Source organism: Cricetulus griseus, unplaced genomic scaffold, assembly GCF_003668045.3.
Source record: "Cricetulus griseus strain 17A/GY unplaced genomic scaffold, alternate assembly CriGri-PICRH-1.0 unplaced_scaffold_1, whole genome shotgun sequence".
Taxonomy (NCBI): Eukaryota; Metazoa; Chordata; class Mammalia; order Rodentia; family Cricetidae; genus Cricetulus; species Cricetulus griseus.
In genome coordinates, this window is record NW_023276808.1 from 8,985,906 (window position 1) to 9,001,985 (window position 16,080).

At 48.1% G+C, this 16,080-nt stretch overlaps 1 protein-coding gene and 1 pseudogene across 1 annotated transcript; one reads left to right on the forward strand and one right to left on the reverse strand.

Moving 5' to 3' along the window:
• LOC113838747 overlaps positions 1-4,988 on the reverse strand; it is a 61,953-nt pseudogene extending 56,965 nt beyond the window's left edge.
• An 8,439-nt stretch (positions 4,989-13,427) lies between these two features.
• On the forward strand, positions 13,428-15,122 carry LOC113838748 (polypyrimidine tract-binding protein 1-like). Its single transcript, XM_035453675.1, has one exon. The coding sequence runs from the start codon at positions 13,562-13,564 to the stop codon at positions 14,024-14,026; it is 465 nt and encodes a 154-aa protein (XP_035309566.1). The 5' UTR covers positions 13,428-13,561; the 3' UTR covers positions 14,027-15,122.
• Positions 15,123-16,080: the final 958 nt, after the last annotated feature.

Consider the following 16,080-nt stretch of genomic DNA (forward strand, 5'->3'; position numbering starts at 1 on the left):
AGCAGAAAAGGGTCTGCCTTCAAAACTAGCAAGAGGGGTGATGGTGAGTGTCACCCCAGGTGCCACGCTGGCTGTGGGCTATACCTGGTCACAGTGGGGTCACAAAGCAGCAGTTGATCTTTACCTTGTCCAACTTTCATGAGATCTTCATAGATCTTGTTTGGCACACCCCTCCCTCCTGGTTATGCAGGCCTTCCAAAGACCCATTTGATGTAGCTGATTAAAAATAAAATGGAAAAAACAAAAAATATAGAACAAATAAGGAAATCAGTAGGATTTCATGAACATGAATTGTCTAAAAACAATTTGAATAATAAGAATTCACTCTTTGTCATAAGTTTTCTGAATGTAGGGATGCTGAAAGCTGAAAAGAAATAGAAAAATAAACAAAGAGAAATGGATGCTGGAAACATTGTGACATGTAGACTACCTGTTTCTAAATGCAATTAAACACACCCTCCCATATACACATGATTTAGTATTACTTTATAGGTAAAAGGGACAGCACCTTCTAAAATAGCCAGCGACTCCTGGGGGTGGGGGTGGGGCGAAACTAGAAAGTGCAAAAGAGCAAACATGATAATTTCAAAACTTGGTAATCATCTCCCAACACCTGCTTCCTCCACTCCACACCTCCTGCTTAAAGAACAATGAACTTGATGCTATGCTTGTCAAACCTCCAAGTTCTTTAAGCACTATCAGGGGAGCCTTCTGAAACCCCCTTGCTCCTTCCTCCAGCCGGGAATGTGCTGAAGTAGCATCCTAGAACTCAAGTCTTCTGAGTCTGCATTCTCATCACTGTGTAAGTCCCTGCAAGCATGTGTTTTTATCAACCCCCATCAGCCACTTTAGCCAAGTTTCCTGCTAGGGAAAACTCCAGCTGGACAGAGAGTTTGCACACCCGCTTCCCTGTCTGGGTCTTGGGACAACTTGGATATAACCAGGTGGGGGCAACATTGGCCAGCTGGGCTCCTTTTCCACTTTAAAAATGAGGGGAGAGGGAGAGCACAACCCTTCTACCAATGTCTTCCTGTCAGTCTAAGCTGTTCTGTCTGCACACATTGCTGTTTGTCCTTAAGCCAGTGAATTATCTATATGGCTTTGTAACTAAAGCTGTACAGAGATGGGCTGTCAGGCCATGTAAGGAAGAGCAGGCTTTCAGTTTACAGTTCAAGTTTGAGTAGGAGGAGAAGGTGGAATGTGCTGAACACTGCTTCCCTTTGAGTTCAATGGGCAAGGAACAGAAGTATTTCATAGACACGCCTGTAATTTTAATCACCTTCCACTTTCTCTATCAAAGTCCTGTCTGCTAACACTATACTCGGAAGACAATGACAAACAGACAAATGTTCTGGCAACTTCTTTCAGCCTGGTTGTCTTGTTTTGTCTTGTTTTCCAAGCATATCACCACCAAACAGCTCCAAATGCCTTCATGGTTTCTAGAGGTTTGTAACTAAAAAAATCAAATACGAATTCACATCTGTGTTCTGGAATTATCAATTTCTACTCTCAGTATTTTCCCAAAAAACAAAGGGTGCCTCTTCTCCAGAGAGTGCACTTAACCTTGGGTCTCATAGTTGCATCTCTTTCCTCAGTCTTTACTGACACTAAGCTTTTTCTGGGAAATAGGTAATAGTTGCCATAATAACTGAAAATAGGTAATAGTTGCCATAATAACTTTGTCAGGGAGTTGCAGTAAGCTAAACAGTGTCCACTCACAGACTGGAGAAAATGCTTGTCAGATAAGTCAAAGTAAAGTTCTAAAGAGACTGTGTGTTTGAGAACCTACCAAAAGGGCCTTAGTATTTTACTGTGTTATCATTTTCCTTATCTTCTTTTCGATTTGCAAAAACTGACTCAGCCAAAGAGCCTCTCTCCTATTGCTTCTCACAGTGTGGGATATTTTGAGCACAGTTTTTGGTGTGGTCTAGGTCAGTGTGGAATTTTCAGTTATTGCTTAGTGTTTTCACTACATTTCTCAGAAATCAGAATATATATCCATAGAGAAAAAGAAGAAAAGTGACACAGGATTCATGAAAGTACTAGTCAAATGTCAAGTTTGTTTAATTGGAGGAGAATGCCAAGTTCTAGACTCAGGATAATGCACCTCAAGCTAAAGCACATCCTATTGAAAGTTAAAAACAGCTTTCTTTTCTTGATAAAAGTTTGAACACTCATGTTACAAGAACAGTGATAACTGAAAGCCAATGAGGGTCCAGGGAGGAATACAGATATATTTAGCTTAATCTCAAAGGGAAAAATCAGATTCAAATGGAAAAGAACACCAAAAGGAAGGCAGGCTGGGGAAGTCCAACACCTGCAAACACAAGTACAGGCCCTAGCTTAATTCTGCTGTGTGGCAAGTGGCAGGCATGGGACACACACACACACACACACACACACACACACACACACACACACAGAGAGAGAGAGAGAGAGAGAGAGAGAGAGAGAGAGAGAGAGAGAGAGAAGAGAGAGAGAGAAATTTATTTTAGTCATATTTATATATACTTTAATTTGTAGGCAGTGTCTTTTCTGAGCCAGAATGGTTGTGTTGAACTCCTGAGGTTTACCTCAAGGATGTCCATCTCCGGCCCCCAGAGGTAAACATCTTTAAAAGAATTAAAATTTATTTTCAATATGTTTTTTAGCATTCAGAGACCATGGAAGGAAACACATAGCATTCTGAATGAGCACAGTTTTCCTGTTTTCCTCTTTAAGTTAACGTGAACTTGTGAAAAGATATTGTAAAAGACTGTCAAGGACTCATTACCAACGGTTGTTAGAAACAGGAAAATTGTATAACACTGTTCCAAGTACCACAATGAAAGGTAATGGTCACAAGGAAGTGTGGATTAGGAAACTTGTAGGGCACTTGTGACACTCATGCCTTTGAGTGTCAAGTCTCTTCCTAGACAGAAACTTCCTAGATGACTGAGGTGGACAGAACTGTGCTACACACAGGTGGTACCATCAGGTTCCTGGGCTGGGGTCCCTGTCACAGTGGGAGAGGTGACATGAGAACCCTGCTGAGTTCGGGTCTTTCCTGATTGTCTGAGAGGCGAGCAAGCAGTTTCATCCTCCAAGTGGCATGAAACTGTCTGCCACCACCATACCCTGTGCCCCACAAACTGTAGGCCAAAAGGAATCCTTGCTCTTTTGAGCTGCTTTTGCCACTGCATCAGTAGAAGTAGTGAAGGGACCACCTCCCCATTTCGGCAACCATAACAGCCGAACACATATTTGTCTGACCTTGTCTTGGTCTATGTTGCTAGACTTGAAAGTGAGACAGGCATGAAGGCCACAGCATTTTCCCAAGGATCAAGCACATCCAAAGAGTTAGAGCTTTAGGGTGAATGTGTGTATAATAATAAACTATATAAATTATTTTTTGTCAACGTTGTCTTCTTTTTTCTCCCTCCAAATTCCTGCCTATGCCTCTTGGCTATTGTTTTAAGTGTTTTATTTTGCTTTAATTTTTATCTTCATCACAATGGGCACAGTTCACAAATGCACTTCAGATATACCCCAATGAACACCTATCCCCTACTCCTTAAAGAATGCCACATTTTTATGACAGATGTAGGTGTGTCATTCAGGCAACATTATTACAATTTACCCTTTTCCATCAGGACATAAGTTGACCACCCGTACTGGCTTTTGTCTGTATGCCCCATGCTACTAAGTTCTGAGCTCTGCCGGTCTGGAGTGATGGTGTCATGGTGAAGTGTACCACTATTACATTTTGCTCTATTGAGTCCTAACTTTGAAACACATTTCTTGGAACAGAATGCACACTAAATGAATGAGTGGATGGATGGCTGGACGGACAGATGGAAGGATGGAGAGAAAAAGCATCACACAGACTTACCTATAAAAACCTCAAAAAAGTTCCTTAAAGATGGTTTTGTCAGTAGAGATACTGAGTCCCTTCCTATAATTTACTTATTTCAATACCATAAGAATCCTGGTAGGTTTGCCCCTGTGGAGTATTTATATTTAATTAATACTGTCACTACACGGTCCCAATTTTCAATTAATTTATTTTGAAAAAACAAAAAGAACAAAGCTTCTTAACAAATGAGTTACCATGTTAATTGAAAGGAAACAGAAATCAATACGAACCTAGTTAGCTTATCCCAATGACTACAAAATAAAGAGAGAGAATTATACTTACATATGATGTAATAATCTTTGTTCTTCTGAAATTCTAGACCCCTGATGTTAGGGCTGAATTCTTGAAACTTGATGGTAAATTTCACATCTCGGTGTGGTCGGGAACAGTTGAGCAGGGTTTTTTTCTTCTTCTTAATAATGCATCTGTCTGCTTGGTCTTTATCAACCATATAAACTTTATAATACTCATACTGGCCAACAGTTTTAGAGTCCACTTTTGGGCAAATAATATCCAATTTGTCTCCTATCTGTGGGTGTAGTACCAGGCCTTGTCCAGGTAGAAATCTAAAAAGCATAAAAGAAAAGCCACTGAGTTGGTAAAAGTGAACACCCTTAAAGACAGGCATCAAAGAGCCTACACTACAAATCACCCCCACCATGACATGTCAGTGCTATACTTTGGTTCACCAAGGGTGTCTTCATGGGACAAATGCTTTTAGGAATTTACCCCAGAAAACAAAAGGATAAACTTTTCCCTTCTTTGAGCCTTCAGGCTGTCAGGCGGCAACAGCCTGCTGACACTGGTCCTCGTCCCCGGGCTTGTAATATTCCAATAATCTTCTGTGAAACTTTACAACTCTTCCCTCTTCCCTGGTGAGGAGTCAGACTTCCCACCTGCTTGTTTTTTAACCATTGGCCTCTCAGTTTATTAGGACCAGAGACATCTCATCAATTCCAGGAATGGCGCGCGCCCAGAACCTCTGCTGTCCTGGTGGTTTCCCTGAGCTGTGTGGATGTTAATTCACAGACAGGTTTCATCAAGAGAGCTTCAAATTACTCATCATAATTAGTCACTGATAGAACGCCCACACGTCAATCACTCACAGACCCCGCCCCTACACGTCAATCAGTCACGGACCCCGCCCCCACCTGTCAGTCACTCACAAACCCCGCCCCCACCGTAAGTCACTCACAGACCCCGCCCCCTACCGTCAGTCACTCAAGATCCCGCCCCAACCGTCAGTCACTCACAGACCCCCCCATCCGTCAGTGACTCAGAACCCGCCCCCACCTGTCAGTCACACACAGACCAGGCCCCCACGCTTCAGTCAATCACTCACCCCCACACGTCAATCACTGCAGGCCCCGCGCCCGGCCCCAGCCACTTCCGCCCTACACGGGCTCCGCTGCCGTGGCCGGATCCTGCACAGAACGCGGCGCCCGCGTCCCCTACGCTACCACTCAAAGGAAGGAACCGGCTCTGTGATGCGCTTCCGCTTCCGGTCTGCAGAACACCGCCCTCGATAGTGACGCCAGCGACCCATGTGTGGCTCAGCACACCCGACTTCCGATTGGCTTCAGCTCGCCAGAACTACAGACTTCCGGTCCCTACAGACTGCTTCCGTATCGGGGATTGCGGGGAAATAGAGTCGGGAATTTCAATTTCCAGTTCCAGTGCGCCCTACTTCCGCTTGGCTTCAGGTCGCCAGCATTACCGAGTTCCGGTCCCATTCTGGCTTCCCCTGCAGAGACGGGAATGGGGCTTCTGAGACTCACGATTCCCGACTTCCGGTTGGCTTCGGCTTGCCAGCACTAACGACTTCCGGATCCTGCTACTGGATGGGAACGGCGCGCGGCTGGCTTCCAGCGACCGGAATTTCGCTGGAATCTCAGGACGCCCGACTTCCGCTTGGCTTCAGGTCGCCAGTGCAAACCGGTTCCTGTCAAGTCTGGCTCGGTGCAAAAGCAGCTCCCGGTTTCCAGTGACTGCTGCTCAGTCCCAGCATTCCAGTCTTCCGGTCGGCTTCAGCACGCCCATACTACCGACTTCCGGTTACGGACAAGCGGCTCCGCGCCTGCAAATGAGCGGCTGCCAGTGACAGGGAATTCGGCTTCTGCGTCACAGGATGCCCGACTTCCGGATGGCTTCGCCTGCCAGCACTAGCGACTTTGTGTTGAAAGACCCCCGAAGAGGTACTTTCGTAGAAGGAGACCCGCACCCAGGAATCAGCGAGGCCACGAACTTGGATGCAAAACCGCAAGAGGCTTTATTGGAGACGCGGGTACCCGGGGCGACTTAGCTTCTGTGTGGCTAAGCGCCCCGAGCCAAGGGAAAGGGGTCCTTATATAGGGAAAAAGGCGCAAGCTAGGAGCAGGGATTCTTTTGGATAATTCTAATGAGGCATTGTACAGAGCTATTCCCATTGGTCAATGTATATGAGGCGCTATACAGGGTTATTCAAATGAGGCAAAGTACAGAGTTATTCAAATGAGGTGAAAACAGAGTCTTTCAAATGAGGCGAAATACAGAATCATTTCTATTGGATGGTTCAAATGAGACACAGAGCCATTCCAGATCAGCATATTCTCAAGGTCTGGTGTCTGGTACAACAGACTCAATTCCCCCTCCCTCCGCGTCCAGATGGCTGACCTTGGGGGCGGAGACCTTGGGACGGAGTGTTTCTCATCGGGCGGGGGCTCAGGGGCAGGGCTCCAGGCCGGCTCACTTGGTGTTTGTTCTCGTGCCGGCCCACCTGGTGCTCGCCCTCGTGCCGGCCCACCTGGTGCTCGTTCTCGGGCCGGGCGGGCTAAGGGGCAGCGGGGGAAGTGGAGGCCGGCTGGGGGGTGGGGATCGGGGAAGCCGCCGACCGGAGGAGAAGGCAAACTTGAGAAAGAAAGGGCTAAGGGGCAGGGGTCTTTCATTCCCCCATTTCTCTTGTAACTGAATGGAATCTTTCATTCAGAGGTCTCTGGATACTCTGGATCTATTTGCTTTAGCTGGTGGTATTGCTGAGTTAAGACTAAGGCCTGTACAACAGATAGTCGTTCTCTGATGAATTGAGTCATTTTGTTCAGAATGCAGGGACCAAATATGAGGATCAAAAATAGAATAACCAGAGGTCCCATGAGCGTGGATATGAGGGTAGTCAACCAGGGGGACTTAGCGAACCATCCTTCGAACCATCCTTGTTGAGACTCAAATAGCTGTTGCCTCTGTTTTAGCCTCTCCCTAAGTTTGGCCATGCTGTCCCTAACTATTCCTGTATGATCTGCATAAAAACAGCATTCTTCCTTGAGGGCAGCGCATAGTCCTCCTTCCTGTAGAAATAACAAATCTAACCCTCGTCTGTTCTGCAGGACTACCTCAGAGAGTGATGTCAAGGATTTCTCAAGTGCACTTACTGACTCTTCTAGGGCCTGGATATCAGTATGCATGGCTTGCTGTAGAAGTTTGAAATGACTAGTTTCCTGTAAGGCAACCGTACCGGTCCCTATGCCAGCTGCTATACCTCCCATAGTTATTCCCCCTAATAATAGGGCCACGGTTAAGGACATTGGCTCCCTCTGATATCGGGTTGACTTTTCTAGTACCCTATAAATATATTCAGGTTGGTGATACGTGACTCTGGGCCAAAGTTCTGTCAATATACAAAAGTCAATAGTGGCATTGAGAACGGTAGTAGAGACGCAGGGGGTCAAACCAGTACTGCAAGCCCAATAAGTTCCATAGGGGGCAACAAGGTATCGGCTGTCCTGAGATAATGGCTCTGTTTGGTTACATAACTCTTGATATGAGGGAGGAACCCTGCCTATGCATAGCCCCTTTCCTGAGACCTCAGACAATGTGAGCTTGTGCTGCATAGCAGTTCCACAATTGGTAGGCTCTGAGGTTTGGTTAGAGTATTTACCCAATACTGCTATGCCTTCATAATATGGGGGCTGGGAAACTAGGCATAGCCAGCATTCCTGAGTCTTGCTGGGGTCTGAGAAATTGAGGGCCAAGTAAGCCCCTTGTACTAGTTCAAATAATCTGTCCCCTGTCCCTGGATATGGGGAGGTGGGGATGTGAACTGGAGTAGTAGTTTTGGATGAGGGCGTTGGCGAGGATGGGAGATGGGGTAGAGGCCTATGGGGCCGAAGCCTATGAGGCTTGGTGGGAGGTTTCTGGTCTGTCAGAACTGGGTTTGGGCCCATGGTTTTGGTGATAGTTTCTATTTTGAGTCGAATTTTGAAGATGGCCCCCCGGTCTGGTCCTGACAGGTACCAGCGAAGGCCCCAAACATATCCCTTCTGCCATTCTGTTGCTTTCTTACCCTTATCCGTAAAGGAAATGAGGAGAGGCATAGAGGTGGTACCGGTGGAGCCCTTTTGCCATCCTCTGGTTACCTGAATCTTGTCCCATGAGGATGAAGGCTTCCAGTAAGCATCCCCTGTTGTTTCACATCCCCAAGCGGCACAGAAAAATTGTCCATGACCCCCACAAGTCTGAGTCTGCTTCCAGGCCCGTCCGTCTCTAGGGCAGACATAAAAGTCCTTGTCCGACAGTTGGTCTTTGGCCCATTGACTGCTGCATCCAGGAGTGGTTTCTCTCGAACTTTGGAGTGACCTGTGCATTCGTGGCAAACTGTTGCCATTGCTGCAAGCCTTAGGGTAACAATGTGAAATGTCCCAGGTATCTAGACCAGCGACCAAGTCACAGAAATCGGGTGTCAATGTAGGCCACCATACACCGAGGGCATGGTTTTTGGTGGTCTCATAAATGACCTCCCCTGTCTGGGAAAGAACCTGCCAAGTTAACGCATGAATGGTATGGGGGCTGGTTGCTACATGGGGAGTAAACAGGCAAACAATCAATAGGAGGGTGTACGAGAGAGTCTTATCTTTAAAGGATTTTGAGTGCGGTGTACGGTCCATTCTGATGCAGTGGCTGAATCGGTGGGTCGGGCTGGTTTTACATGAGAAGCATGTATCCAAGCTGCAATGCCGTCTACTTTGAGTGCGGTGGGGGTGGTAAGCAAAACGATGTAGGGTCCCTTCCAGCGGGGTTCGAGGTTCTTGGTCTGGTGACGCCGGACCCAGACTGTGTCCCCGATCTGGTAGGAATGGGGAATGGCAGGATGGTCCCTCTGGTCTTTATAAGCTTGAGCAAGGGGTTTCCAGACCTCCCGTTGTACTAGTTGGAGGGCCTGTAAATGAGCTTGGAGAGAAGGGGAGTTAGCAAAATCTAAGACATCTTGATCAAGAAAGTTAATGATAGGAGTAGGTACTCCATGCAGTATCTCAAAGGGTGTGAGCCCATGTCGTCCAGGGGTATTACGAGCGCGGTAGAGTGCTAGGGGGAGTAGGAGGACCCAGTCTCTCGTGCCAGTTGCAAGCGACAATTTTGTTAAAGTCTCCTTGATTGTTCTATTCATCCTTTCTACCTGTCCTGAACTTTGGGGTCTATAAGTACAATGTAATTTCCAATCAATCCCCAACAAGGTGGCCACTGACTGACTTACCTGGGAGACGAAGGCGGGCCCATTGTCTGTTCCCAGTACCTGAGGCATCCCATAATGGGGAAAGATTTCTTCAAGCAATTTCTTAGTAACGATCTTGGCTGTTTCATGTTTAGTAGGGAAGGCTTCAACCCATCCTGAAAAGGTGTCTACAAAAACTAATAGATACTTGTATCCATATTTACCTGGTTTAATCTCAGTGAAATCTATCTCCCAATGTGTTCCGGGCCGGTAGCCTCTGACCCGGTTCCCGGGAGGAAGCTTCAGTCTGGATGTATTGACTCGGGTGCACGCATCACATTGCTCAGTTACCTGTTTTAGAATATCATTCTTCCCCAAAAGGAAATTGAATTCCTCTTCTCGTTCGAGGAGCTCCCGCATCTTCTTGGAGCTCAGATGTGTCATCTTATGTAAAAATGTCACTAGGTACTTGGTTACCCGGTAGGGGATGACAGTCTTTCCTTCATAAGTCCAATCCCCGTTTGGTTCCTTGGTGGCTCCCAATTTCTCTAGGGTTTGGATGTCTCTTTGTTCATAGTCCCATGAGGGGGAGGGATGGTCGTTGGTGGGCTCTAGAGCCAGGAGGTTAGTGGTGTCTGTGGTCAGGGCCGCCTCTCGGGCAGCCAAGTCTGCCCTTCGATTGCTCCTTGCTTCAAAAGAATCCCCTTTTTGGTGTCTGGGGCAATGTATGATACTTAAGGCGGCGGGCAGATGAAGAGCCCTTAAGAGAGCGAGGATTTCCTCCTTATTTTTAATGTCTTTCCCTTCCGAGGTAAGCAGCCCCCTCTGTCTGTAAATTTCTCCATGTATATGGGCAGTGGCGAAGGCATAACGACTGTCTGTATACACGGTGAGCCTCTTACCTTCTGCCAACTTTAGAGCCTGCGTGAGTGCTATGAGTTCTGCCCTCTGTGCGGAAGTTCGAGGGGGGAGTGCCTGGGCCCAGACGACCTGATTCTCTGTGGTGACTGCCGCACCCGCCCTTCATTCTCCTTGATGCAAAAAGCTGCTTCCATCCGTGAACCAGATGTGGTCCGGGCTGGGTAGAGGCTGGTCAGTCAGGTCGGATCTCGCCCCATGGGCCTCGGCCAGTACCTGTAAGCAATCATGAGCCTCGGGCTCCCCAGGGAGGGGGAGCAGGGTGGCTGGGTTCAGAGTCACCAAAGGCCCGAAGTGGACCCGGTCTTTGTCCAACAGCATAGTCTGGTAATGAGTCATTCGGGCATTAGTAAGCCATCTATCTGGAGGCTGTCTGATGACTTCCTCAACTGCATGAGGGGCATGTATGGTCAAAGGCTGCCCCAAGGTTAGCTTGTGAGAATCTTTTACCAGCAGGGCTATAGCGGCAATCATTCGAAGGCAGGGTGGCCATCCCGATGCCACAGGATCCAATTTCTTGGAGAGGTATGCAGTGGGCCTTCTCCAAGGCCCCAGTTTTTGGGTGAGGACTCCCTTAGCATAGCCCTCTTTCTCATCTATAAAGAGTTCAAATGGCTTAGCTAAGTCCGGTAGACCCAGGGCTGGTGATTCAAGGAGAGCCTTTTTGATGTCGGTGAAGGCTTTCTTTTGGGGCTCTTCCCATTTAAAAGCAACCCCTGGCCGAGTGAGGGGGTAGAGGGGAGCCGCCATTTCGGCAAACCCGGGGATCCATAGGCGGCAGAAGCCTGCCGTTCCCAAGAACTCTCTCAGTTGGCAGGGATTTTGTGGGGTGGGAATGTCTAAGATGGCTCGCATACGGGCTTCCGTTAGCCATCGACGTCCATCCTTTATCTTATATCCTAAATAGGTCACCTGTTTCTGACATATCTGGGCCTTCTTGGCGGATGCCCGGTACCCTAGGCTCCCAAGAGTCTGGAGGAGGGCTTGAGTGCCTTCTTTGCATTCCCCTTTGGTTTTGGCTGCCAGGAGAATGTCATCTACATATTGTAAGAGGATTAGAGCGGGATACCGAACCCGGAATTCTGCCAGGTCCTGATGTAAAGCTTCATCAAAAAGGGTAGGGCTGTTCTTAAACCCTTGAGGTAGCCTAGTCCAAGTCAGCTGCCCAGAGATTCCAAGGGCCGCGTCCTGCCATTCAAAGGCAAATATAGGCTGGCTGGTGGGATGCAGGCAGAGGCAGAAGAAAGGTCTTTAAGATCTAAGACTGTGTACCAGGTATAGTTAGGTGGCAATCCACTCAGCAAATTGTAAGGGTTGGGGACAGTAGGGTGTATGTCCTCTATCCTTTTATTGACTTCTCTCAGATCCTGCACTGGCCTGTAGTCATTAGTTCCCGGCTTCCTAACAGGTAACAAGGGTGTATTCCAAGGAGATTTACAGGGCACCAGAATCCCTTGTTCAAGTAACCTTTTAATATGTGGCCGAATTCCTTCGCGGGCTTCTTTAGGCATTGGATACTGTCTGACGGATGCAGGAAGGATGGCAGCTTTTAAGGTTACTATAATTGGGGCCTGGTTAATGGCAAGGCCCATTCCTCCTGTTTCAGCCCAGGCTTGGGGAAATTCCGCAAGCCAGTGGTCAAGGGTTTCCTGATTGCTCGAGTTAGTCCTCTTTTCATAGAGTCTATATTCATCTTCTATGGACATTGTCAAGATGGTAAGGGGAATTCCCTCTGGCCCTGTGACTTTGACTTCTGACCTCTCAAAGTGTATTTGAACTTTTAATTTGGTCAATAGGTCCCATCCTAGTAAGGGGTAGGGGCAATCTGGCACATGGAGGAAAGAATGCATAACCTTACCGGTCGCGAGCTGGAGCTGCCGATTTGTAGTCCAATGGTACTGCTTTCCGCCTGTATCTCCCTGTACCCATGCAGTCCGGTGACTCAGGGGTCCAGGTGACCGATTCAGAACGGAATGTTGTGCCCCTGTATCGACTAGGAAGGTGACCGGATGCCCCCCGACTTGCAGTGTTATCCTGGGCTCAGGGGGGGGGGCTCCTGGCCCTGACTCCTCTAATCTTCTAGGTTCAGGAGGTCAGAAGCCCTTGGCCGTGGAAGCTTGGCCCGGGGGTTCTTAGGGCATTCTCTTGCCCAATGTCCTTTTTCTTTGCAGTAAGCACATTGGTCCCTGTCCAGGTGGGGCCCCCTTCTGTCATCCCTCTGTCTATTCTGTCTCTGGCCTGTCACTACTGTGGCCAATAGCCTGCTCATTTCTTTATTCCACTTACGGTCTCTCGCAACCTCTTTTTCCTCTGCTTCCTGTCTTAGTCTTTCCTCTCTCTCCTGGGTTTCCTTCCTCCAGCGTTCTTCTCTTTCTGTCTGTGTTTCCCTCTTATTAAAAATACGTTCTGCTTCCTTCAACAAATCTTGGAGTGTATATCCCTGTAAATTTTCTAGCCTTTGAAGCTTGTTTCTTATGTCCGGGGCTGATTGCCAAATAAAGGACATAGAAACGTTGGTGGCCTGACCTGGATCTTCCGGATTATAGGGAGTATACATCCTGTACGCTTCTTTTAATCTTTCTAGAAAAGCAGCAGGTGATTCCTCCACACCCTGTATTATCTGCTTCACCTGGGCCAAATTAGTGGGTCGGCGTCCTGCCCCCCGGAGACCCGCTACAAGCAACTGGCGATAGAGACGCAGATGGGTCCTACCTGCTTCGGTGGTAAAATCCCATTCAGGTCTTTCAAGAGGGCAAGCCGCATCAATTTCATTGGGCAGCTGGGTGGGCTGCTCCTGGGACATTCTTTCGTGCTTCTAGTAGCACACGCTGTTTCTCCTCCGAGGTTAAGAGGACCTGCAACAGCTGCTGACAATCATCCCAGGTGGGTTGGTGAGTCGTGAGGACCGACTCTATGAGAGATGTCAGCCTCACGGGGTCTGCAGAAAAAGAAGGATTATTATTTTTCCAGTTATAGAGGTCCGATGCTGAGAATGGCCAATACTGAGGTTGGCCGTTCAGTCCAGTTCGGAGGGGCAAAGTGGTTGAATCTGGAACGGGCTGCTCCCTGCGACCTCTTAATCGATAAGCCATTGGTGAAGGGTCAGGGGCCGCTTCTGCCAAGGCGGCGGAGTCCGCTTCTGCCTCTGGTGGGGGCGGCGGTGGCGGATATGGCGGGGAATCCTCAGTTAATAGATCAACCAACAGGTCTTCTCCCGGGGGGAGTACCTTAGGTGTCTTCTTTTCTTTAGCCTTAGTGTCTTTCACCGAGGTAGGGTAAAGGTTGGAATGGGAAGGGGGGTTGGGAGGAATAGGTGTCAAAGGAGTGGGAGCCACCTGAATGGACACAAGCTACACGGGAAGTCAGTGCGCATCATACTGTCGAAGCATCAGAGTGTGCAGCTGCCTCGGGAGGGACAGGAGGACCAGGGCCTCACCAAGGACTATGGTAGCTCACCACTGCACTGCTTCAAGAAGCAGGGCTCCAAGAACTTCCAGAATATCTTCCCGCCCTCACCTACTCTCCACCTCTCCAATATCCCGCCCTCTGTGTCAGAAGACGACCTCAAGAACCTCTTCTCCAGCAACGGTAGTGTGGTCAAAGGCTTCAAGTTCTTCCAGAAGGACCGAAAGATGGCCCTGATCCAGATGGGCTCTGTGGAGGAGGCCGTGCAGGTGCTAATTGAACTGCACAACCATGACCTGGGCGAGAACCAACACCTGCGTGTGTCCTTCTCCAAGTCCACCATCTAGATGCCTGTGGGCCTGCAACAGCTTCCACCATTCCAGAAAAACCACTTTAAAAGCAGCTGAAGTGACCTTACAGACCAGAGATTTTATTTTTTTAAAGAGATCAGTTTACCTGTTTTTAAAAAAATTAAATCTAGTCCACCTTGCCATGGCAGGAAATGGCTTGGGCCACAGAGGTCCAGTCAGGCCAGGCACCATGCCTTGAGGGGCTCAGGCATAATAAGGCCACAGCGGTGCCCCGAACACAGCCGCTTTCTCGGGCCTTACAAACCAGCCCAACTTGCGGCTGTGCACTTAGCCTCTTAGGCCACCAGTCTTGTCTCTAGACCTGCAGGAGAGACATTGGCCTGCACCACAGGCTCCCTATGCTGTGCAGGAACTGGGGCCACTGCCCCCACCCTTATAATCAAGTGACATGATTCTCCCATGTCCCTGGCCAGCCTCGGGGCCCAGGCCATCCTCAGCTGCCCAGCCTCATGTGACCTTTGTATTCTATTCTGTGTGGTCACAGACACCCATGCCTAGCAATATTTCCACTTGACCAAATACCTGAATCTTCCCCCATTTATATGCAAGAGATATAGTTTTAAGTAACTTTTTATAGCAGTGATACAATGGTATTGTGTACTCTCAGCTTCTATGTCCCTGTGCTTGTCCCCTCTTCGCGGTGACCAACTTGCAGGTGGGACCCAGGCCAGTGCTGCCTCTGCCTAGATAAAAACAGCTCTGAGACCAGTGGGTTCCTACCTTCAAATTTTGGACCAAAGTTTTGTTTTCTGCCGGCCTCTGACTAGGCCCAGGTGAGGGGCTGACCTCTAGGCCTTAATGCCCCTCCCAAATGCCCATATCATGCCTAGCCTGTCTGTGGGAGGGGCTCCCTGGACCTTGCTTCTGTGAAGGAGTGGCAAGAGTGTAAATATTTATGATTTTTATACTTGTGTGGAGCTGAGGCAGTGCAGCAGTTTTTTATGGTGACAGATGTATATTTTGGTAACAACTACAGGCTCAGTATTGTCCTGGGGCCAGCTCTGGCCACATTCCAACCAGTCCCAGATGGTGTTTTGGGGGAGTTTCCATTAAAGCAGTTTTCAAACCTGTGCCTTCCATGAGCCCTTTATTCTGAGCTATAGAGGTATCAGCCGGGCTGGGTCTGGACTCAATAAACAAACGCCTGTGTCTTGCAAAAAGGAAAAGAAAAGAAAAGAGGAGAGAAAGTTAAGAGATACCATAATAAAGGGAGCCATTAAAGGTTTAAAGTGAAATCTGGATCTAGGGAAATGTCCAGAGATCCATAAGGATAATCCCAGCTGAGTATCTAAGCAACAATGAAGAGACTACCTTAAATGCTCTTCCCCTTTAATGAGATTGATGACTACGTTAAATGCCATCCTAGAATCTTCACCCAGTAGCTGATGGAAGCAGCAGCAGACACCCACAGCTAAACACTGAGCTGAACTCTGTGATCTAGTTGCAGAGAGGGAGAAGTGATGAGCATAGGGGCCCAGACTAACCTGGAGAAACTCACAGAAACAGCTGACCTGAACAAGGGGGATGTCATTGACCCCAGAGTCCCTATATGTGGGTGTCGGCTACCACTCCTGGGCAGTCTATGTGGCCTCTTGTTGAAGATCTGTATTTATCCCTATTATAAGAATGTTTGGGAACCCATTCCACATAGAGGGATACTCAATAAGCATAGACACATGAGGGAGGGCCTAAGCCCTGTCAAAAATGACTTGACAGATTTGGATGATCCCTTATTGAAGGCCTCACCCTCCTTTTGGAGTGGATGGGGGATGGGATGGGTGGTGGGTGTTTGTGGCATGGGAGGATGGGAGAGAGAGGGAACTGAGATCGATATGTCAAATAAGACTGTGTCTAATTTAAATAACATTCATGAAATTAAATAAGAAATAGGAAAGATGGGGTGGTAAATACCTTAGCTAACAATTGTTGGTGCCAAAGCCCTGAAATAGTGGAGCTTCAGGGAAGGTTATGAACATTGTCCTGAACTATTCACAGTCTGACTTTGTACTGTCGTCCTCCCACCATACACC

Bases quoted from the DNA above. Each gene is read 5' to 3' on its own strand.
- LOC113838748 (XM_035453675.1), top strand. From the start codon at position 13,562: ATGGGAAGGGGGGTTGGGAGGAATAGGTGTCAAAGGAGTGGGAGCCAC.